Below are 26,035 nucleotides of genomic sequence, written 5' to 3'. Positions count from 1 at the left end.
AGCCAGACCTGCCCTGATACCGAGTATGGTGTAATGACCCACCACAGCCAGGCCTGCCCTGATACCGAGTATGGTATAATGGCCCATCACAGCCAGGCCTGTCCTGATACCGAGTATGGTGTAATGACTCAACACAGCCAGGCTCAACACTCACAGCCAGGCCTGCCCTGATACTGAGTATGGTGTAATGGCCCACCAGAGCCAGGCTCAGCACTCACAGCCAGGCCTGCCCTGATACTGAGTATGGTGTAATGGCCCACCACAGCCAGGCTCAGCACTCACAGCCAGGCCTGCCCTGATACTGAGTATGGTGTAATGGCCCACCACAGCCAGGCCTGCCCTGATACTGAGTATGGTGTAATGGCCCACCACAGCCAGGCTCAGCACTCACAGCCAGGCCTGCCCTGATACTGAGTATGGTGTAATGGCCCACCACAGCCAGGCTCAGCACTCACAGCCAGGCCTGCCCTGATACCAAGTATGGTGTAATGGCCCACCACAGCCAGGCTCAGCACTCACAGCCAGGCCTGCCCTGATACCGAGTATGGTGTAATGGCCCATCACAGACTCAGCACTCACAGCCAGGCCTGCCCTGATACCGAGTATGGTGTAATGACCCATTACAGCCAGGCCTGCCCTGATACCGAGTATGGTGTAATGACCCATTACAGCCAGGCTCAGCACTCACAGCCAGGCCTGTCCTGATACTGAGTATGCTGTAATGGCCCACCACAGCCAGGCCTGCCCTGATACCGAGTATGGTGTAATGACCCACCACAGCCAGGCTCAGCACTCACAGCCAGGCCTGCCCTGATACCGTGTATGGTGTAATGACCCACCACAGCCAGGCTCAGCACTCACAGCCAGGCCTGTCCTGATACTAAGTATGGTGTAATGACCCATCACAGCCAGGCTCAGCACTCACAGCCAGGCCTGTCCTGATACTGAGTATGGTGTAATGACCCACCACAGCCAGGCCTGCCTGATACGGAGTATGGTGTAATGGCCCACCACAGCCAGGCTCAGCACTCACAGCCAGGCCTGCCCTGATACCGAGTATGGTGTAATGACCCACCACAGCCAGGCCTGCCCTGATACTGAGTATGGTGTAATGGCCCACCACAGCCAGGCTCAGCACTCACAGCCAGGCCTGCCCTGATACCGAGTATGGTGTAATGACCCACCACAGCCAGGCTCAGCACTCACAGCCAGGCCTGCCCTGATACCGAGTATGGTGTAATGACCCATCACAGCCAGGCTCAGCACTCACAGCCAGGCCTGTCCTGATACTAAGTATGGTGTAATGGCCCACCACAGCCAGGCTCAGCACTCACAGCCAGGCCTGCCCTGATACCGAGTATGGTGTAATGACCCACCACAGCCAGGCTCAGCACTCACAGCCAGGCCTGCCCTGATACCGTGTATGGTGTAATGACCCACCACAGCCAGGCTCAGCACTCACAGCCAGGCCTGTCCTGATACTAAGTATGGTGTAATGACCCACCACAGCCAGGCTCAGCACTCACAACCAGGCCTGTCCTGATACTGAGTATGGTGTAATGACCCACCACAGCCAGGCCTGCCTGATACGGAGTATGGTGTAATGGCCCACCACAGCCAGGCTCAGCACTCACAGCCAGGCCTGCCCTGATACCGAGTATGGTGTAATGACCCACCACAGCCAGGCCTGCCCTGATACTGAGTATGGTGTAATGGCCCACCACAGCCAGGCTCAGCACACACAGCCAGGCCTGCCCTGATACCGAGTATGGTGTAATGACCCACCACAGCCAGGCTCAGCACTCACAGCCAGGCCTGCCCTGATACCGAGTATGGTGTAATGACCCATCACAGACTCAGCACTGACACATGGAGCTCACAGCACCATCACCAGTAGCATGAGATCCGCTACTTCCGGCAGACGCTCTACCCCTCTCTCCGCTTATCTATGGTGTCTAGTCCCCCACTCTGCACTGGTTTCCGGTCCTGCTGCCAGGGCTACAACCGCCGGCTTGGTCCAAAACGTCTGATTGTGTGAATCCCGGCAGCCCCCGCGCTGGACACTTGTACACAATCATCATGGCGTCCCAGGACGGTAGGTACTGAGTCCTTCTCCCTGGTGAGGGAATGGCTGTGTGTGACCCTTCCCCGACCCCTGCTGAGCACAATGGATGGACACAGCGACCTGCCATAGGGCTCCATTCCCTGCTGCCCACCTGCCATACTGCAACTGGCTCCCTGACCCTCACAGGCACTGACTGGCCATGGCACTCACCTACCCACCTGCTGTAACTACCCACCTAATATAATACCCCATGGCACTCACCTACCCACCTGCTGTAACTACCCACCTAATATAATACCCCATGGCACTCACCTACCCACCTGCTGTAACTACCCCCCTGCTATAACTACCCACCTAATATAATACCCCATGGCACTCACCTACCCACCTGCTGTAACTACCCACCTAATATAATACCCCATGGCACTCACCTACCCACCTGCTGTAACTACCCCCCTGCTATAACTACCCACCTGCTATAATACCCCATGGCACTCACCTACCCACCTGCTATAATACCCCATGGCACTCACCTACCCCCTGCTATAATACCCCATGGCATTCACCTACCCCCCTGCTATAATACCCCATGGCACTCACCTACCCCCCTGCTATAATACCCCATGGCACTCACCTACCCCCCTGCTATAATACCCCATGGCACTCACCTACCCCCCTGCTATAACACCCCATGGCACTCACCTACCCCCCTGCTATAATACCCCATGGCACTCACCTACCCCCCTGCTATAATACCCCATGGCACTCACCTACCCCCTGCTATAATACCCCATGGCACTCACCTACCCCCCTGCTATAATACCCCATGGCACTCACCTACCCCCCTGCTATAATACCCCATGGCACTCACCTACCCCCCCTGCTATAATACCCCATGGCACTCACCTACCCCCCTGCTATAATACCCCATGGCACTCACCTACCCCCCTGCTATAATACCCCATGGCACTCACCTACCCCCCTGCTATAATACCCCATGGCACTCACCTACCCCCCTGCTATAATACCCCATGGCACTCAACTACCCCCCTGCTATAATACCCCATGGCACTCACCTACCCCCCTGCTATAATACGCCATGGCACTCACCTACCCCCCTGCTATAATACGCCATGGCACTCACCTACCCCCCTGCTATAATACCCCATGGCACTCACCTACCTCCCTAATATAATGCCCCATGGCACTCACCTACCCACCTGCTGTAATTCCCCATGGCACTCACCTACCCACCTACTGTAATACCCCATGGCACTCACCTGCCCACCTGCTGTAATACCCCATGGCACTCACCTACCCACCTGCTGTAATACCCCATGGCACTCACCTACCCACCTGCTGTAATACCCCATGGCACTCACCTACCCACCTGCTGTAATACCCCATGGCACTCACCTACCCACCTGCTGTAATACCCCATGGCACTCACCTACCCACCTTCTATAATACCCCATGGCACTCACCTACCCACCTGCTATAATACCCCATGGCACTCGCCTACCCACCTGCTATAATACCCCATGGCACTCACCTACCCACCTGCTATAATACCCCATGGCACTCACCTACCCACCTGCTATAATACCCCATGGCACTCGCCTACCCACCTGCTATAATACCCCATGGCACTCGCCTACCCACCTGCTATAATACCCCATGGCACTCACCTACCCACCTGCTATAATGCCCCATGACACTCACCTACCCACCTAATATAATACCCCATGGCACTCACTTACCCACCTGCTATAATACCCCATGGCACTCACTTACCCACCTGCTATAATACCCCATGACACTCACCTACCCCCCTAATATAATACCCCATGGCACTCACCTACCCCCCTAATATAATACCCCATGGCACTCACCTACCCACCTGCTGTAATACCCCATGGCACTCACCTACCCACCTGCTATAATACCCCATGGCACTCACCTACCCACCTGCTATAATACCCCATGGCACTCACCTACCCACCTGCTACAATACCCCATGGCACTCACCTACCCACCTGCTATAATACCCCATGGCACTCACCTACCCACCTGCTATAATGCCCCATGACACTCACCTACCCACCTAATATAATACCCCATGGCACTCACTTACCCACCTGCTATAATACCCCATGGCACTCACCTACCCCCTGCTATAATACCCCATGGCACTCACCTACCCCCCTGCTATAATACCCAATGGCACTCACCTACCCCCCTGCTATAATACCCTATGGCACTCACCTACCCCCCTGCTACAATACCCCATGGCACTCACCTACCCCCCTGCTACAATACCCCATGGCACTCACCTACCCCCCTGCTATAATACCCCATGGCACTCACCTACCCCCCTGCTATAATACCCCATGGCACTCACCTACCCCCCTGCTATAATACCACATGGCACTCACCTACCCCCCTGCTATAATAATACCCCATGGCACTCACCTACCCCCCTGCTATAATAATACCCCATGGCACTCACCTACCCCCCTGCTATAATACCCCATGGCACTCACCTACCCCCCTAATATAATACCCCATGGCACTCACCTACCTCCCTAATATAATACCCCATGGCACTCACCTACCCACCTGCTGTAGTACCCACCTGCTGTAATACCCCATGGCACTCACCTACCCACCTGCTGTAATACCCCATGGCACTCACCTACCCACCTGCTGTAATACCCCATGGCACTCACCTACCCACCTGCTGTAATACCCCATGGCACTCACCTACCCACCTGCTATAATACCCCATGGCACTCACCTACCCACCTGCTATAATGCCCCATGACACTCACCTACCCACCTAATATAATACCCCATGGCACTCACCTACCCCCCTGCTATAATACCCCATGGCACTCACCTACCCCCCTGCTATAATACCCCATGGCACTCACCTACCCCCCTGCTATAATACCCCATGGCACTCACCTACCCCCCTAATATAATACCCCATGGCACTCACCTACCCCCTAATATAATACCCCATGGCACTCACCTACCCCCCTGCTATAATACCCCATGGCACTCACCTACCCCCCTGCTATAATACCCCATGGCACTCACCTACCCACCTGCTATAATACCCCATGGCACTCACCTACCCACCTGCTATAACTACCCCATGGCACTCACCTACCCCCCTAATATAATACCCCATGACACTCACCTACCCCCCTAATATAATACCCCATGACACTCACCTACCGACCTGCTTTAATACCCCATGACACTCACCTACCGACCTGCTTTAATACCCCATGACACTCACCTACCGACCTGCTATAATACCCCATGACACTCACCTACCGACCTGCTATAATACCCCATGACACTCACCTACCCCCCTGCTATAATACCCCATGGCACTCACCTACCCCCCTGCTATAACTACCCACCTACTATTATACCCCATGACACTCAACTACCCCCCTCCTGTAGCTACCCCCTGCTGTAGCTGCTCACCTACCCACCTGCTAAACTACCCACCTAATATAATACCCCATGACTCTTACCTACCCACCTGCTATAACTACCAATCTGATATAACTACCCACCTGCTATAATACCCCATTGCACTCACCTACCCACCTGCTATAACTACCCACCTGCTATAATACCCCAGGACACTCACCTACCCACTTGCTATAACTACCTACTTGCTCTAATACCCCAGGACACTCACCTACCCACCTGCTATAACTACCCATCTAATATAACTACCCACCTGCTATAATACCCCATTGCACTCACCTACCCACCTGCTATAACTACCCACCTAATATAATACCCCATCTAATATAACTACCCACCTGCTATAATACCCCAGGACACTCACCTATCCACCTGCTATAATACCCCAGGACACTCACCTACCCACTTGCTATAACTACCTACTTGCCCAATACCCCAGGACACTCACCTACCCACCTTCTATCACTGCCCACCTGCTATAATACCCCAGGACACTCACCTACCCACCTGCTATAATACCACATGACACTCACCTACCCACTTGCCATAACTACCCACCTGTTATAATACCCCATGATACTCACCTACCCACCTGCTGTATTACCCCACGCAACTCCGCTAACCACCTGCTATAATGCTCAGAGCTCCCTGTCACTTGCTATGCCATGTCACTTCGCTACCACCTGCCATAAAACCCCAGGTCATTGTCACTAGCCATGTCACTCAGCTACCCAACTGTCATAATACCCCATCTCCCTGTCACTGGCCATGTCACTCAGCTACCCAACTGTCATAATAACCCAGCTCCCTGTCCCTGGCTATATCATATCACTCAACTACCCAGCTGCCACAATATTCCCTTCCCCTGGCCATGCCATATCACTAAGCTACCTAGCTCCCAAATTAACCCCCCCATCTCCCTTTCACTCACCATGTCTTGCTCACCCCAGTTCACTGTCACTCATCTATCCACCTGCCATACCTCCCCAGATCCCTGTCACTGTACATGCAATGACGCTCATCTCTCCAACTGCCATGGTTCCTGCGATAGCTGTCACTGTCCATGCGATGGTGCTCATCTGTTCAACTGCTCTGCCTCTGATTCCTGTAACTCGGCATGTGTATCCACCTGCAGTACCACAGATTCCTGTTGTTGGTCATGCCACTGAGCTGATCCTTTGCCCCCTCTCACTGGCCATGCCGCGTCAGTCCGCTGCCCACCTGCCATAGAACCCCCAGATCCCTCACTCACAGGCCATGTCATTTCACTCCGCTAATCTCTTGCCATAATACCACCAGCTTTATGCCCCTCTCAAACATTAGTCCTGCCATGTCTCTCGGCTGACCACTGCCCCTCACAGGCACTGGCCATGTCTTGTCACCTACCATAATGCCCCCAGCTCCTTGCCCTTCACAGGCACTGGCCATGCTACATCACAGCTGAGCAACTGCTAGCTTGATGACTGCTCCTATTTCACATCATCCGCAAAAAAACATTCCTAAGCCTCTAGTAACGTTGCTTTAACATCAGCTTCCCTAAATGCCTCCCTACCCCCCCCCCCCCCCCCTTCAACTTGGGTGAAAATAGACCTAAATGTCTGCTCTTGCTGCCATCTGGCCACAACATCATGGGTCGCTTTGCTAGTAGTCAGTTGTCATCCTCAGTGACTGTGGCTGCTGTTGTTTACCCCATCTTGCTATTTATCTCCATATATTATTGACCCATTGTACCATCATCTGTACTTCTCTCCAGTCACAGGGTATGTTGTTTTTAATTAACCCTTTTTTTTTCTCTGTAATTTTGGTCCAGCTTTAGTTTGTCATCGGGCCCCTATAAGTGCTCCAAGCTCATTACGGCCACTTTATTTACACCGATTGGCTCATATGTCAGCACTGCTTATTTACTCTATCACAGATAAATAACCTCAGTCTGCGTGACCTCCATAAGCTAGGCTAAGCCAAGTGTCATCACTCGCTTTGGTATTTATGTACTTAATGTACTCATTTAAGTCAAAATAGCAGAAAGGGTTAGCAACTAAAAAAAATGTGAATTTCAAGGTAATTTCTAATTATATGTGCAAATTGAAAGCTGTCACTTAATATTTTTGAGAAAAACTTTGATTTTTTTTAAAAATGTCACTCGGTAGTTTTAATAGTTCAAAAAAGCATCATGACATTATTGTCAGACTGCTAAGAATTTCTGCTTTTATCTCTATTGGGTAGAGCAAACAGGGTAACACCTGTGAGTACGGAGCGTGCCTGCCATAATACTCTGTTACTTTATACAAACTGACATCTATTAGGAAAATGTTTAACGACTTTTAATGTGTTTTTTTTTTTTTTTTTTTTTAGTTTTTTTCCTTTCTGTAATCAAAACTAATGTATTTTGTCCTCTGATGGGGTCACTTTAAATTGCTTTTGATTAGACTTAATGTTGAATGTGGGATGGGTTATCTTTTTCATTTTGTGAAAATTACACATTTAAACGACATGGGACAAAGGCATATCTCCACCCTATTATCTGTACATTCACAACTTCATACATTCTCAATGACATTCCCATTCATTTAGGTGGTGACTTAGCTGTATGGTTGGGACATGTTATTGGCAAATGTCCCTGAGTTAAGCAGCTGTGTGTAGCTTTCAATGTCTTTCACCGCCAGTTTGTTATTACAGGGGACACTGACTCTGGATAATGCCTCACTCACACACTTTGTGTATGTATAGGCTAGGTCAGTTCAGCCATTTTTCTGTATTCCCGAAGTTCTGATTTTAAATGAACATTGCTGCAATTCTGGGGTATTCTCTATACTAAAGTTGGCAGTAATGGTATATCTTTGTTGGATATGATTGCCGACTCAGTCTGGGAATCTCCCCTTCTGTAACCTTTGCTTCTATCATGGTTACGTATGATTACTAGATTTGAATATAGCACAAATCAATATGTGGCATCAATTACTGTAAATAAAGCCTATTAGCAGAATTAGCTGACAAACACAAATCTGTGCAGTGGAGCTTTAACACATTGTGTCAGTCTGGATTCTTTCAAGATTGACAAACTTCTGTTTGTGCAACACGTGCCTCAACTTTCACTTTTAGTTCCTGTTGGGCTCTCTTTGTTTCTTTGTATTGGCCTCTTGTGGATCCAGGTATTTTAGCATAGTCTCTCCTTTGGGACGGTTGATTGTTTTTGTTTTTTGCTTGGTTTGTTTTTCTTTTCTACCAGCTTTTAATTTTTGTTTTTTGTTTTTTTATTTGTGGGATATGGTTTTCTGTTTGGCTACTATAGTATTGAGAGAGGCATTTAAAATTGAACACATTTAGTATAGAGCTAATGTATTTGTCCTCAGTATCACACTGTGGGTCTAATCAGGGAGCTGTCTCTAGTTTTGCTGATCTGTTTTTCAGTAGAATTATCTGCTTTGTGCTGTCAGTGACCTAAACTGCTTGTTTTATTTTCTCTCCAGAAGTGGAAGAGCTGGGCATGGAAGCAGATGGGCAGAACAATCAGCCGACATGCACCGAAGGCGAAAATCCATGTTCTCAGGCTCCCAACATCAGCTCAGCTCCAGAAGAAACCACTGACGCTGTCAGCAATGGTGGGGACTCTGAGACAAACCAGGAGCTTGTGGAAGTTAAAATTATTTGGAACAAGAATAAGTATGATCTGAAGCTCCCTTTGGATAGCACAGGAGCGAGCCTTAAACAAAAGATCCATTCACTAACAGGTATCTTGTTGTGTTATTATCTGGATGTTACCTGATCCTAATCTTGAAACTGGAGTATGGGTTGTGACACAAACACTTGTTGAACACAAGTCACACACTGCATTACAAACCTACAAACACTGATTCAGTACCTAGAGTATTTACTTTTTAAACGTGACTTTTCACCTGTAATAACTTCATATTAATCCATAGAGAATGGCCATGTTTGATAGAGCAGAGTTTCCCTCCACCAATTAAATATCGTTTAGAGTAGCAGTGTCTGCTGTTTCACCAGCTGTTGTAAAACAACAATTCCCATAATCCTTAGGCAGCCAGTTACCAATAAAATGTTTATTTAGGGTGTGAGAGGTATTTCTCGATCATGGCTAAAACTATTGGCAATCTCTGACTTACACATACTTGGAATGAAGGGGCTGTTGTCTCAGAATTGTGGCAATGCACCAGAGGTTGTACCTTTTTTGAGGTGTTACATACGGCAAGCAAAGTCTCATTGCTGTAGACTGCTTCCAAAATCTGAGCCACTGCTGGTGTTTAATTAGGAAAGATTTCAGAAACATGATTTTTTTTTTTCTAGTCCTTAATATTTATGTACTTTAAATTTAGTCCCATTAGTTTTCATGTGTACAAAAAAAAATTTAAACCTGACCGACACTTTGGTTTGTCAAACCAACTGTTAATAAATGTGAGAATGCAGACATTTGTCTGTATTGTGGAACACAATTAACTTTCTCTGCTTATAAAAAGGAGAGCGATCTTGTATGAACAATGTATCATTATCTGTACAAATCTATATGAAAATAATTCTGGTCTAATTGGTTTCATGCCTTGGCCCTCAAACAAAAAAAAAATGATATAAAGCCATGACGGTGGTGTGACTCAGTCACATGGCGATATTTAACTCACCACTTGCCTATCCCTGAAATACATCCTGGCATTTCTTCCATGTAAATTCCAGTTGGCTTCAGATCTTAAAGGGTTATTTACTAAAGTATGTATTGTCTGGAATTCATGGTGAAGTAAAGTTTTAAGGTGAAAATATTAAATCCGCCAACATCCTAGTCAACTGGCAAACACCTCAGCTCACCCATGAGACATTAATAATGTTGTGCCATTCACTCAGAGACAAACAGCGGGACATGGCTGATGGAATGTGTGGCTACAAAACGTTTCTCTGGGACTCCCTGTCGGCAGTCACAATGTCATATACAGTTATTTTGCATTTTTCTCTATTGTAGATTATTTTTAGTTTATCCATTATAATTTTATTTTACAGGGTTTCCCCCTCTTCACAATTGTGTTTGTTGTTTTTGGAATTGAAATTTTTTTTTTTTTTTTAAACATTTAAAAGTATCACTTTCACCCTTTTTTTCAGGTCTTCCACCAGCTATGCAGAAAGTTATGTTTAAGGGACTCGTTCCTGAAGATAAAACACTACGGGAGATCAAAATGACCAATGGTGCAAAAGTCATGGTTGTGGGGTCCACGATCAATGATGTACTGGCTGTGACGACCCCTAAAGAGACTATTCAGCAAGAAGTAAAAGAAGAGGAAACCAAGAAGGAGCCATTGTGCAGACAGAAGGTACTTGCCATTTTCTACTGTTTCATCTCATGGCTAAAGAGTAGGACAGTGAAAGAAACACCTAATATCTTAATGGGCATTATTACTACATTCTTTAGTTGCCAGGATGTCACCTCCTGAAATGTACAATACAATAAAAAATAATTTTCAACTGACTCGATAGGCACCCAGGACACTTCATCTAATTGAAGTGATCTGGGTGCCCTGTCCCCTTAGCCCTGCAGCTGCAAACACTGCAGTGTTAGAGAACCTTCTGTTTACAATGCAGTGCTGAGACTGGCTCTAGTGCAGTGTTCCCCTAACGTGGTCCCTGAGGACTGTGTTGGGAAACACTGCTCTAGAGAATGTCTCTCCCAGACAGCCACTAGAGGCGCCTTCTGGCCTTTCACAAAGTTTGACTCAGTTAAATGACTCTGGAAGTACTTGCGCTTTGCATAAGGATGTCCAACGTCTTGTAAAACACCATTAAAAAAAAAGCATTAAGTCAATGCTTTCCTATGGAAAAGGCCTAATGTGCACATGTTGTGCACCACGCCTGCCTATTAGATTCCCTCCCCCATCAGCTGACATTGGAGGAGGAGTCTGACCCATCGCTGGAATCAGGTAAGTGTTTAAGGGTTTTTTAGCACTTTACTTGCCACCAGGTGGGAGGTATGTGAGGGTGGGTAAAGAGGTACACTTTAGTCTTAGAAATACATGTTTGTATTGCTAACACTAAAGTTTTCCTTTAATGTAATTGTTTCCTATTGATTTGCATAGATCCTTGGATCAATAATCTGATTTTTAACAAGCACAGCTTGTATTCATGCAAGTCCTTCATTCATTTATAAGTTGGCGTTGCCAATGTTCAAAATTTGATGACGACACAGATTATTTTAATTTTATATGTATTGAATCAAAGGGTGCATGAGCTTGTAGACCTCTTCTTGCTCAAGTATAGAATCATTCCATAAAACAGTCCATAAATCATTCCATAAAACAGAACTATGATCAACCACTGATTTACAGTTGCACACCCTTCAAACTGTAAGCCAAGAGTACCGAATAATAAATGTAACCCTTTTTCTCCATTACCTGATCTAACTGTTTTTGTTGTTCTTTTTATTGTCTAATTGTACATCAGCTCTTTAAACATATGATTAGAAAAAAAATCTTGCCTATTTTGCAGCAACATCGAAAGGTACTGGACAAAGGCAAGCCTGATGATGTGATGCCATCATTGAAAGGAGTGCAGGTAATTCCATCTGCTTGTTGCATATCCTGATTCTCAGCTAACCACCCAATAAAATATTTCAAGTTAAACTTTTCTCTTCATGTTCTTCTTTGTTGGAATGTATAAATACAAAACATACCTAGAAGATTATGAAATAATTTTGTGTAAAGGAACACAGGGTATCGTCCGTTAAAAATTTATATTCCTAGACACATTAAACGACTAACTGCTATTTTAAACTAAAAGACGAAGACAATACAACATATCTTCTCCTTTTTCATATCTTACTTTTAAAGAGGTGAGCGATTCCAGGAGAGAACAATAATAGTACACAAAAAAAAAATTGCGGTGAGTCTACAAACCGATATACAGTGAGATCCAACAGGAGATATTGTCTCCTACATAGTCTCGATAACATTAGGAAAGAGCAGAGAAGAGGCGATCATAGGTTGTTCACAAAATGCGCAGGGAGAACCACCATAAAAACTTGCTCAGAGATTATCTCGTTTTTTAAACCATTCGTCCCAAAGACCAGTGGAAAGCAGCTTTATATGAGAGGGAATTAAAATACATTTTCCCATCTTGAGTTGGAAACTAAGTTGAGCTTTTATTATTTGCCACTCTGGTTTATTAAAGTTTTTCTACTTTCTTGTGAAGAATAATTCACTGCTGTCAATGTGCGTATTAGTAATTTTAAATAAATGTTATTAATGTGTGGTAGATTAAGGCACTATAGTGCCATTTCTGTTATGAAGACTAAATTATAATCCAGTAGTTTTAATTTCAGCAAAAACCTCCATTCAGGTCTCTTTGATGGTAGGGCAGGTCAACCGTATGTGGAGAAAACCCGCATCTTGGGCACCACATCTCCAGCAAACTTGCAAAGTGATTTTTATTATTTGTTACATTTTTTATTTTTTTTATTTTTTTTTGTTTAGAAGCTTAAAATGAAGTTCATTCTGATTTAAGCAGTGGATGTTCCTATACCACAGGCAACAAATTACACCATTCATTAAATGAGATTGAAATTCACAAATCTTGTTCCCATTTTAAGATCGCAGATGGAACTGCTTGTTTTAGGAACAGAGAATTACAAGCAGAGATAATATTTTTGTTATATTTATTAATAATTTGATCAAAAAAACAAATGCTATCTGTTTCAATTTTTAATTTTTTTTTTAACAAACTCTAATTCTAAGATAATTTAAAAAAAAAATCAGTGCTTGATATTTTAAAGTAAGAATTTAATTCTTGCAATGTTTTAACTTTATTCTTAATCGTAAGATAAGTCACAGTTGTTATGCCATTAGATATTCACAAGGTTAAATCAATGACCTTCAGTAAATCATTCAAAAAAGTGTTGTTTTTGTTGTTTTTTTTCAAATCTTTTTTTCTTTCTTTTTTATTGGTGTTTGCATGACAATACAGAGAGACAATATGACTATGAATACCATATAAATGTGAGGAACACAAGAACATATGTCAGAGAAACAGACCTCCTTTTATAATAACATAATCATATAAGTGGTAGAGAAAGCGTTCTAACATGACCAGGTACCATATAGACATCGTGGCAGACTGAGTGTCTGGTGCTTAGTGACTTTGTACTGGAATGTGCCCACTTGCAGGAAAATTAAAATAAACGGTATTGGTCCCTTAACTGTTAGCTAAACAAATATTAGCTGGAGTTTACTGAAGTTATACATAACACTTGGATAATAACCAATAGCGCATAACAATAAATCAGACAAAATATTAGAAGTCTCACAGGCTTAATAATTCATCGGTTGTGATGGCATCGTATCAGCACTAAATAAAGACAAACGGGGAGAAAAAAAAAATCTTCAGCACCAAAAACGAACTTTGTGCAGAAGCAGATTCACTTGAGTCTATTCGAATCCCCTTCGAGGTACAACCTCAGAGATTGCCCTCTCTAGGCTCACGACCTCTTATAGTCGCAGGCAAAACTGGCCTGCAGGCAATGGCACTGTGTTCTTCCGTCGGAGCATGCCTGGCATTCTGAGTCGTCCCTGGGGCTGTGTTGGGTCGATTCGATAGAATAGCTCAGCATTTCGTCCATCTCTTCAGAATCCTCTGGTTGTGGGAGCTGTGCAGGGTTCAAAGGACCTGACTAGCCCACAGCCTGAAGCCTCATGAATCCAGTGCTATTTTGTGTCACAGTCCGTGGGGACCCCGTGACCACCCAAAATCTCTGACTCTTTGAAATAAGCTGCAGAGGGCTAGGGTGTTGAGGCACATTAGGTGCAGAGAAGGTAGCCAGTTGCAGCCAAAAGGATCACAAACAGAATGTCTGCAGTATATCCAGCTCGGAATAAGCAAGCATATCAGCTATTTTGGGACATTCAGGTAGTGCTATGTTACGATAGTGTCTTCAAGAGTTGACCACATGAGAAACTTGATCGGTCAGTGTAGGCCAGGGGGGCACTGAGCCCAGATGATAGCAGGACACCTCCATACAAGGAATCTGCTGATACAGAAATATCTCCTTCAGTAAGATCATCAAAAAGTTAGCTTATAAGGCTATTTTTCAGAAATAGCTTGAGGAGCTCTTCCACCTTGTGGCTTTCTCTCTTGGCAGTCAGGCTTCACCTCCACAAAGAAATTTAGGGGTTTTTTTTGTTTGTTTTTTTAAATCTTGTACCAGATCAACAGGTTACAAATCAATGATGAAATCTTCTTTAACCCCTTAAGGACCAAACTTCTGGGGAAAAAAAGGGATTCATGACATGTCACACATGTCATGTGTCCTTAAGGAGTTAAGTAATTTTTTTTTATAGTATCAAACGAAAGCCAAAAGATAGATGCCAAATTTCTGTAACAACGTAATCTCTTTAGTTCAAGTCTGTACCAGCTTTTTTTTTTTTTTTTTAGAAGATTCCTGTAGAGATTTAATGGCCTGTGCTAATAAAAAGGTTTTGGTGAGTTTACCGAAACAGGGTATCCCCCAATCCTCCTTTCCAGGGTATTAATCCTGCCCCACCAGGAAATATCTTTATTTTTCTAAATGTTTTACTTAATATTTGATTAATGGTAAGACCTTGATCTTTAGCCATTTTTGATGATTTGCAGATATCTTCATATCTAAATAAGTAAAACCTTCTTTGACCCAAAGAAAACCAAATCTTTTGGCGATGGCTAATCTCATCTGTGTATTCATAAACCTAGCAAGAGCTATTGATTTTAGAAGGGTTTAACTTACCGGTAGTTAAAAAAATTACAATATTTGTCTATTACCCTCATTAGTTCCTCAGCAGAAATTACAGGGCGTTTCGTAATTATCAATATGTCATCTGCATACAATTTAATTTTTATTTCTACATTGTCTTTTAAAGCCCTTTAATTTTTTCATTACATCTGATGTCTATAGCTAATAGCTCTATAGTTAAAATATGTAGCAGTGGCAATAGCAGGCAGCTTTGCCTTGTTCCGTTTGCTAAATTGAACCAGTTTGAATCAATTCTGTAATTATTTTACCTGACTGGTTTGACTACAAGGCCATAATAACATTAAAAATTCTTCCTGTAAAACCAAAGAACTTCAATATGTCTGCCATAAAATCCCATCTAACCCTGTCAAAGGCTTTTTCTGCATTCAATGATTGGGTCAGCAGGGGGATCCTCTACTTTTCTTGACATTTTTAAATATGTTCATCAAAGTTCTAATAGGGCTAGATGAAGATATAAAGCCTACTTGATCTATGTGACCAAATCAGATATAACTGTCTTCATTCTGTTCGCTATCACTGCTACATATATCTTTCGATCTACATTCAAAATGGGTATTTAGCTCTTAATCTTTTTTTATCTTGTTTTAGAATGGTGAGAATGTTACTACCTCTTAGATCTTTTAAGCAGCAGACCTTTTATCGTCAAATTCATTAAAGGCTTCTAGCTAAAGCCTTACGAAAAATATTTCTCAAAGGCTCTAGCTATTTTAGCAGGAGATAGTCTATGACTATGAGATCTGTCTATTTTAGATCTAGTGTTTGATTTGTTTATTTTCGTCAAGAGGCTATTTGCTTTGTTGCCTTTATTATACCATCTAAAAGATTTTTTTTTTATCTAGAGATCTATTTATTTGAATTCTTAGCTAGTCATTATTTTTCCTATATAAATCTTTTTTTATGCCTTCAGTTTCGGTGTATTACTGGATGGTTTTAATTTATTAATTTTAGTATGTTTTGCAAGTTCAATATAAAGTTCTGAAATACTCTTTTCTCCAAAAGATTAATTTTGTGCTGCCAGTTTTATGAAATTACCCCTTTATGACACATTGTAAAGCTGCCCAGATAACTGATGGTGAAGAATCAAGTTTTATATTTTCTTTGTATAACGATGTATTTTTAATTCTATATTATGTGGCACCTCTAGTAAAAAATATTTTAATTGCCACTGAGGTCTTTTTTTTTTTTTTTTTTTAATAAACTTGTCTATCAGTTCCACAAAAATCATATTCTGATCAGAGGGATCTCCATAATTTTGAGTTTTACTATAGTCAACGAAAGCATAGTCAATTCTGGAATAAGAAACCGTAAAAAGGTGCTCTACTAAGTACTAAAGATGTTTGCCATGAAGGGGTTGAATAATTTTGAGACTGGAGAAGTTATGTAAGTTGCATTTTCAATTGACTTTGGGAAAACCACTTGAAGCACTCGTTGTGTTGAGCTATTTCAGTTGCTTTTGTTTTATGTGTTCATTGCAAACAGAGGGAATTGTAAATTTTGACACATCAGATTTTCAATGGGGTTTGAATAATTTCAATTACAATTGAATTTTTGCGTCCATAACACAGTTAAAATCAAATAACTGATCCTTGTTTTATCTTAACCAACTTCTCCCAAAAACTTAGAAACCAAATTCACTGGTAAACTATTGAGTGCATATATGTTTTGCAATGTGTAGGCGATTTTTATTTATATCACAAATCACTGTTACATCATCATTCCACATGTTTAATCTGTAACTCTAGATCCTTAGTGAAGAAAATAGCAACACTTTTTTTTTTTCTTTTAGTCTTTCAAGGAAGCCAAAAGAACAAGTGTCCTAATTGGAGAAGTATTAGTGAGTTCTATATAGAAATGCTAAAAAAATTTTTTTTTTTAGAAAAATTACATATCAGAAAATTACAAAAATAATCTCCTTCCGACTTGAAAAAAAGACCAAAACTTAAATATCATCAAAAGAAATTTTGCTTAGTTACGCAAAAGTCTTAATGACATCATTGCTGTTGTTTTTATATTCTGTGGAGATTATAATCCAAGAGAAAACAAATCAATGATTGTTAAATTCTATGTAGATTTCAATGCCACTGCATCATTTTCTCTATCTAGAAGAAGTCCAAGTAAATGTTACATAAACTTTAAACTATATTAACATACATTGTGAGCTAAACAGGCAGCTGATACACTCAGCCAATCACTGCTTCCCATTTCTGCTGAGCAGGCAGCTGAAACACTCAGCCAATCACTGCTTCCCATTTCTGCTCCGGGTAATGCTGAGCAGGCAGCTGACGCACTCAGCCAATCACTGCTCCCCATTTCTGCTCAGGCTAATGCTGAGCAGGCAGCTGACGCACTCAGCCAATCACTGCTCCCCATTTCTGCTCAGGCTAATGCTGAGCAGGCAGCTGATGCACTCAGCCAATCACTGCTCCCCATTTCTGCTCAGGCTAATACTCCCTCATTGGCTTGAGCTGACAAAGGGACCCTCATTTAGCATTTATTCATTAAAACGGTTGAACAATGAATAAAGGGATTATATTTTCCAGCATAGCTATTTTAACAGTCTATTGCATTCCCATAGGGAAACATTGGAAAGCTAGTGCGCGTATGCAGCAAATCGCTGCTCTGCGCCAATCATCATCTCCTCATAGATGTGTCGAATTAATGCATATCTATGGGGAGCATTCAGCGTGTCCAAGCAGAGCCGAGTTCTGAGTGCAGAATCTGGGAATTCCTTTGCAGAATTTAAATAAAACCACGGAGTCCTGAGATAAATCAAATTAATCACTGGTGATTGTATTGTTACAGGAACGTCTTCCCACTACCCCAATATCCGGTATGTACAATAAGTCTGGGGGGAAAGTCAGACTGACGTTCAAATTGGAACAAGACCAGCTTTGGATTGGTACAAAAGGTTAGTGCTTTTTAGATCTTTACAAATGATTTCTTTATTCTCTGGCAGGGCTTGTAAGTGCAGAAGGTAGATTTTATACGCTGTTTGTGTAGAATCAATTAATCTATCTCCGCCACAATCCCAAAGGAACTAACAAGATTAGTTTACTGGCTTCACACTGGGAAACAAATTATTAGCGATTTAACTAAATAATATAGATACAAGATACATAGATAAGGCGTCACAGCACCACAGAGAAAAAATAGGTATATCTAAATCGCTGAAAGCCAATGTGCTTCCAATGCACGGATTCTCTCAAAACTCACCGAAGAGCCTGACCACTTAAAGGGACAATACAGGACACTTTAGATTGATGAAGTACTTTAGTTGTGAACTGCAAACCAGGGGTTAACTGAAGCTGACGGCTAGAAGAGCGTCATAGTTCTTTAGAGGGATACTCTAAGCAACTTTAACTAAATGCTGCTGGTGTATAATTCGTTTCCCTGCTGTTTCACTAAACAGTTTATGCTCATTAGATCAAGCAGAAAAATCTATCTACCTTGTTCTAGTACTTTTGCTAGCAAATGTTTAGATTAGGAGAAAAACCTTTTTAAAAATAGGCATTTCTGCCCGCTGTTAGTCACTGCCTCGGTGTGCCATGGCATTGATTGACCAGGGAAAGCAGAAAAGCCCTCCCACAGGAGGTCCTGCCGCTCTCCGAAGCGTACGTAGCAAGTGCTGTGGTTGCTATGGAATCTAAGGGACAATTACAGATTTAAAAAAGGCTCCAGGGAAAATACAATGTCGGAATGCAATCTAAACATGTTATGTTGCACAGCTGAGCTGATCACCTCCTACAATTGTGTTGTGCATGGGAGAGGAAGTGGAGCAGCTCCTGGTCCAGGTTATTTTATGGACCCTTTGAAATCGACTTATTTACTTTTTGTTTAAACGCAGAAAGGACAGAAAAGATCCCCATGGGTTCCATTAAGAATGTGATCACTGAGTCAATTGAAGATCACGACGATTATCACATGATGGTAAGGATTCTCCAATGAAATCTTTCTATTTCTCTGTTACTACTCACCAGTGCTAGATCAACTCTGGGTACCATTACTGCTTTAATTCCTTTCGATTTCTCCTAATTAATATGATTTTATTTTCCCCACGATCAATTCTTTATAGATATTACACAAGTAACAAATGTTTTGCACAGTGCTGCACCATAAGCCAGCCTCTTTAGCCACACCCTCTCACTTCAGAAAATAAACTTCCTTATCATATGTATGTACAGAGCTCGGCCACTGACTGATCTGAACAACAAAACATGCATTAGAAGGAGAGGAAACTGAGGGAGTCATATAGTAAAGATATCACAACCTGTTTGTAGATTCTCTGAATGTCTAAAGCCAGACTGTGATTTAAAGGCAGCTCAGTCAGTTCTGTTTGCTGAGCTGTGTACATAACACTGATAAGAAAGTCTTTCTAGCGTGGGGGCTGAAGGCTTTTGGTGCAATATTCGGCATAACTGTTTTTCACGAAACACTGGTTGTTGGAGTAACCCTTCCTGTGTTGGTCCATCCCCTCCCCCTTATTTTTATTTATTTATTCCTCCAGAGCCTAGACCAAATTCACCCCCAGCCCGATCTTCCTCAACTGATGTCATTCAATGTTATTGGAGGGGGAGGGAGTATGGAATGAGGGGAGAACTATGATGGCACCAGTCTGCTTACACCCAACTCTTTCCTTTGCAAGTCAACATGTAAAATGTCCCATGTGACAGACTGATACAAAGTCAAAAAGTTTTGCAATTATAGAAATGTGTGCTGAACAGATTACTAGCGAACCTATGCTTAAAATTTTGATGTAGATATTTCATGTCTGTGCTGCCAACACGATTGGCATTTTTAGCATCACGCACTGGATAATTCACAAAAGTTTAGATTGTCAGGAATTCAAAGTGCATTTCAAATTGTAGTTCAAAATAGCAGAATGTGAATAATTATCCAAGTCACCTGCGTTTTCATATCCGCTATTTGATATAGAATTTTAAATTGACCTTGAATCCCCAGCACGCCACAGTTTAGTGAATAACCTTGTCGTGTATTTAACCAAATTCCCTGTTGTAAAATCGCATATTTCAGTGTTCTTTGCCTTTATTCTGTACAGGCGTTCCAGCTGGGTCCTACTGAAGCATCTTACTATTGGGTGTACTGGGTTCCCGCACAGTATGTGGATGCCATCAAAGACACAGTGTTGGGGAAATGGCAGTATTTTTGAAGTTACGTTCACCTCTGGCATAGGACACAAGACGCTAGAAAGAGCTGCCACCAACCACGGCGTTTCCTAGCCCACATCTGGCCACCCATACCCATCCTTGCAATGATACCCCATTACCCTCCCTGCTCACAAGAAAGAAGCCTGGAACTTTTTAGCCAATTGAAAGAATCCTGTGGAGCAGAAAAGGCGACTTTTGTAGGAGCCAGAGGTGAACACCAAAATCTAGTTTACGTTTTTAACCTTTTGCAAGTTGCAGCTTCTTCTCTGCAACTGCGTCAGCCATATATCCAAAAAGCAAAAATGTGTTGTTTTTTTTCGTTTTCTTTGTGTTTTTTGTTTTTTTCTTCCTCTTGTCCCACGCATTTCCTGCCGGTATGACCACCAGGGGATCATTTCAATGTCACAAACGTTTCCCAATTTTCAAAACTGACAAGCCTGCAATATGGAAATCTGCATCTGCAGAGGCTACATGATATGCAGGCCACACTTCCAGGTCATACTGAAAAATCCCGGCTGTTTTTTCTTTGCTGTGTTTTTGTTTTTTATTATTTATAATAATCTTAATCTGGCAACTTGTATTTTATTTTTTTTCTTTCCTCCTTCTTCCATCAGTTTTGCTTTCAGGGAAGGGTGTCAATTAAATCTGCTTCTTTCATTTGATCTTGTTTTTGGATACTAACTGCGTACTGGAAATTAATTAAATTGGTGTAGAAAATGCCGTACTATGTAGAATTATGCCCCTGCTTAAATGTGTGACTGTAGTTTGGGGCTTGGAAGTGTATAGAAAATCAATGTATCATAACACCCTTTGCTGAAGAGTTGCATCCATATTTAGGAGTTGATTCATTATACACTAAACCGAATTGAAGAGTTCAGATTTGTGGTTATTCTCCGGAAAAGAAATGAGAAGGTATTAAAAAAAAAAAAAAAGTTTCTAAACTTTTCTATGGTACCTAACACCTGGGAATCAGCACTGTTGGATGTGCAAAGAGCTTCAGCAACTATCAAATTGGCTCAATAGGGAGGGATTTGGGAGTCCCAATTGTAGTTATTAGAGTTCTAATAACACAAACAATCAAACCTACATCTGATTAGTGCTTTTACCTAAGAAGACAGCAACAACAAACAAAAACATTTTTTAAAATTTTTTTAAAGGAGTTTAGTGAATCATCCCCTTAGAGCCAAATGTTGCTTCATTAGGGGTTTAACTTCCACATTACACTTTTTCTGTTATCTATTGATAGGACTCAAGTTCCAAATGAATCAGAGGTGTAATTGATTGTACTTGTTACTGTGATAAAGTGGTGTGTATATTTTAATATGCATGCATTTTATCCCAAACATAAGAACGTCTACTTATTGCTCCTTGCAGTGAGTGGCCCTTTTTTTAATAAGCATGCATTTTATCCCAAACATAAGAACGTCTACTTATTGCTCCTTGCAGTGAGTGGCCCTTTTTTTAATAAACAGATTAAACAAAGTATTCACTACTGATTGCCTGGATTGATGTAAACCCAAATGTACCTGCATGGGTGCATGCTGTGCAAGCATCAGTGCGGTTTTACGTTTGCTAAAGAAACAAACCTTTTAAAATGAAAGCTCTTTAACCCCTTAAGGACCAAACTTCTGGAATAAAAGGGAATTATGACATGCCACACATGTCATGTGTCCTTAAGGGGTTAAAATGGACGTCTTCCCTGGAAAAACTGATTTGATAAAATTAACATCAAAGCAATGTTTAGCAATTTTATGGTATTTTCAAGAACATCTTTCTTCCCTATCTCGTGTATAGAGTAGATGTTGCACAGCATGCACTTTATCTCTCCTTGACCAACCGCTTAATTTCTATGGCTATAAGTCTGTAACTAGTGTTGTGGGTGGATAAATAGTTGATCCCCAGCTAAAACTACACATCCCATGATGCCTTTCTGACCTTAAGGGTGGCAAAGTATTTTGGAATATGTTGTTCGCAGCTGGGGATTTGTCTTTTGACAACCCGTACATCAGGGAGGTATGGTCCACATCATAATGTAATTGTTTATTTTCACTTTTGTTTAATGTGGAGACTCTTGGTGGAGGGAGGTGTTTTGTGACAGGTCCTTTAAAAAAAAGTGAAATGTGATCGCCTCCGCTGTGAAATGGGAGCAGAATCCTTGGATTGTTTTGATATCTGTTGCAGAGATGCTGGAGTACCTACACCATGGCAAATACTAAAGAACAGAATATTAATAGATTGTGCTGACATGTTGCCCATAGAAAAAATAAATTACGCACTTTCTGTGCCAACTAAAGGACACCCCAAAAATTGCCCACACCCTCATCCAAATTACAGGCTGAAACTAAATTTCCCCCTTATCTGGATGGCATGTGCCCACTGGCGCAGTCCACACTACTCAAGTCCCATCTCACACAGCAGCTCCTCCATAGCTTTATGTGAAGAAGCTAGTGCTGTTTCAACATGCATATGTTCACTGATAAAAAACAGGAATGGGGCTATTGACAAGCTGGGTGTAGGTGATCATTTTTAATCTATGAATGGAACTTCCGCTGAGTGATGACACAAAACGTTAACATATCGTAATCCATTGGTTTAACTGACAATAGTTGATCACATTAGTACAAATATACGATCAGCAAATTATTGTTTTTCATTTTTTAAATATGTTTGGGATATTTTCTGCTGTCAAATGAACCATAGCATGCATGCATTTTACTATTTAAAGGAACAAGAGGGGAACTGGCACCTAGAGGGCTCCAGGTAAAATGTCTCAAGTCAGAGCTTACAGCTCTCCTGAAGACTGCAGAGCGGCAAGGAGTGCCTGGCTGACCCAGGGTAAGAAGTCAAACCTTTCTAAATAGTTTGACTACTTACTAAGATGGGCGCCTGACCTCTCCTTGCACCTTGACCACTATAGTGAACTGTAGTGTTTATGGTGCTAGGAGTGTCCCTTAAAAAACAAATCTCCTTGATCTGTTTTATAGTACATGGAGACCTGAGTAGCCTTTCCCCTGTGGGCTAATGAATCATTAAAGGAAAATTAAGGACACCATAACAACTTCATTGACATTAAGTTGTTATGGTGCCATGAGGTACCAAGTGCTTTCTAAAGGTTTAACCCTAAAGTCTGCTCTGCAGCGCTATTTCTCTCTGTCCCCTTCCACGTTCAGAAGTTCTTTTAAAGGAAGTCTCAAGCTGATGGTTTAAGACAATGCTCCCCATTCATAACAACGGCCTAAGAGAGGAGCATATGAATGGAGGACTTTTGGTTGGATTAGGGCATCAGCTGTCTGTTCTAAGCCACTCGGCAGAGTCCCTGCCCAACAGCAGTTCGAGATTTCCTTCACAAGAATTTTTAAATTGTTTCCATAAATTTAAATATAGTTTCCAGTAGTGGCAAATCCCTGTTGACGATTTAATGCAAAAATCCAACTCTTCCAATGGGAGATTGAAGTCCAAATACATGATGATAACGTTTCGACCACTCCATGTGGTCTTTATCAAGTCTTGACTTGGTTTGATAAAGACCACATGGCAAGGTCGAAACGTTATCGTGTATTCGGACTTCGATTAAAGACTGCGCTTTCCTATTTGGAGTGATCATGTCCGTCACTGATTTTCATTGTGACATGTAGATGGGGACCTTTTATCACACGCCCTAATGGTCACGGATCCAAACACAGTCCAGCTTCAGAAGACAACAGAGAAAATTTAGTTGTGTGGTGTGTTTCATTATTAGAGCACTCTATATGACACAACCTCTAATGTTGTAGTGAATGTGAAGACTAGAGTCTCTGGGTAGTGTCCCTTAGTTTAATGTCAAACTGTTTTTAAAAGTATACTTAACTTTTAAAAATAAACAAGAACTCCCCCTGGCACCCAGAGATTGCCCCCTTCTCAACCGTATTGATAATACAGAATTCACACTTCTGCATTATCAGTTGTCCATTGTGTACAACCTGGTTGGCAGTGATTGGCTGAGATGCACTTTGCTCTCAGCCAATCAGTGTTGAGGTATATTTATGTTTTCTCCTGGATCCCTTGATTACCAGTTTTTTCGTATAATCCGTATTTCACTTCCGTTATATATTATTAGACCTGATAACTTTGGTGGGTCTCATATTGGTAGGAGGTAGGCAAGGGCATAGTCAGCAGGCTGACATGTCCATGATTCAGTTAGTGTCAATGTGTAAAAAGGGTCATGTCATCCTGGCACTCGGGACTGGAAAAACAGGTGATCAGGGCTGGAAAATGCTCATAACTGCTCCGTATGCATAAGCTACCACCAAGAAAAGAGAGGAAGTTAACTTTATTATTATATATGTGCAATGCCAAATACCAGAGTATTGGCGTATGCAATTATACCTTTTTTATTGGACTAACATAATACTTAAAAGACAAGTTTTCGAGGATTTTCCTCTCTTCCTTAGGTCTCAAGCAAGACTGATCAATATGATGTTGTTAGAGAAGGGGAGGGAGCTGAATGGGGTATCATAAATAGCAGAAGGTGGGCCAGAGCATGAAAGGTGCAGATTGATTGAGAATAGTCACAACAAGTAAATAAACAGAGACGAGTCAATAAGCTAATAAAAAAAAACTAAAAAAAAAAAAAACAGCAGAGCAAGGCACACAAATACTCCGCTACATATATACAAGGATAGATATGGGCTGCACCACAGGGAGTAATAAAATATAGTCAATAATAGGAAGTCCAGTTGTATGAAAGAAACCTTTAGGTTCACACCAGGTGGTGTCTTTATGGTATATTCAACGAGAGATGTAAATTCCGAAGGCTTGGGAAGGGTATCCGTAATCAGTTTCTCCGATATTCAATCATATGAAATGTAGAGAAGAAGAAAGAAATGACCTAATAGTGCATATAAAGTGATTATGGTGAAATAATAATAATGCACTCACATTTGACAGAGCTACAGCCAGCTCTGGCGTCTTGCGCTTGTAGTGATACAATCCCCACTTCGGGATATAATGTAGCTATCCTCAGTCTCTGGGTTAACTGGAGCTCAAACGACAACAAAAGTAGGGAGGCGACAATAGTGCTCTCAATAAGATAAAAACAATGTATAAAAAGGATATATAAAATATACTCACACAACGCAGAGCAAGCTAACTGCTCTATGGTATCAGCTTTGGTGGTATAATCCCCACCTTGGATTTCTTTGGAGTGGTGGAAAAAAGCCAGGTGAAAAATAAGCAAAAATTGAAAACAACTTTGAAATAATTAAAAGGAAATTGGCACAAACCTAGGTATATTTGGGCAAAAAGATTCCTTTATTATAAATACAAAGTAAAACATGCAATAAGGCATTTCGCCAACATGTCTTTTTCTAATGGGGTCTTAAACCCTAAAGGTTTCCTTTTATACAACTGGACTTTCTATTATTGACTATATTTTATTACTCCCTGTGGCGCAGCCCCTATCGATCCTTGTACATTTCTATTTTATTTTTATTCAAAGGGTGAGAGTGATTCCCTTTGTTGTGGTTGCTGCCTATTCACTGATGTATT

The 26,035-nt window shown here is 42.2% G+C and overlaps 1 protein-coding gene across 3 annotated transcripts; it reads left to right on the top strand.

The window, feature by feature from the left end:
* The first annotated feature begins 1,959 nt into the window (after window positions 1-1,959).
* Window positions 1,960-21,171, top strand: UBFD1 (ubiquitin family domain containing 1). Of its 3 annotated transcripts, none has more exons than XM_063430625.1 (7): window positions 1,960-2,095; window positions 9,043-9,303; window positions 10,676-10,884; window positions 12,053-12,118; window positions 18,147-18,252; window positions 19,189-19,271; window positions 20,401-21,171. In XM_063430625.1, the coding sequence occupies exons 1-7, from the start codon at window positions 2,080-2,082 to the stop codon at window positions 20,509-20,511; spliced, it is 852 nt and encodes a 283-aa protein (XP_063286695.1). In that variant the 5' UTR covers window positions 1,960-2,079; the 3' UTR covers window positions 20,512-21,171. The 3 variants fall into 3 exon arrangements, with proteins under 3 accessions (XP_063286695.1, XP_063286693.1, XP_063286694.1); XM_063430623.1 differs by having other exon boundaries at window positions 12,008-12,118; XM_063430624.1 differs by lacking the exon at window positions 1,960-2,095 and adding an exon at window positions 6,363-7,335 and having other exon boundaries at window positions 12,008-12,118.
* Window positions 21,172-26,035: the final 4,864 nt, after the last annotated feature.

The sequence above is a fragment of the Pelobates fuscus genome, chromosome 8 (assembly GCF_036172605.1).
Source record: "Pelobates fuscus isolate aPelFus1 chromosome 8, aPelFus1.pri, whole genome shotgun sequence".
NCBI lineage: Eukaryota > Metazoa > Chordata > Amphibia > Anura > Pelobatidae > Pelobates > Pelobates fuscus.
Note: the sequence above shows the minus strand (reverse complement) of the source record. Positions and strands in the feature narration are given on the sequence as shown.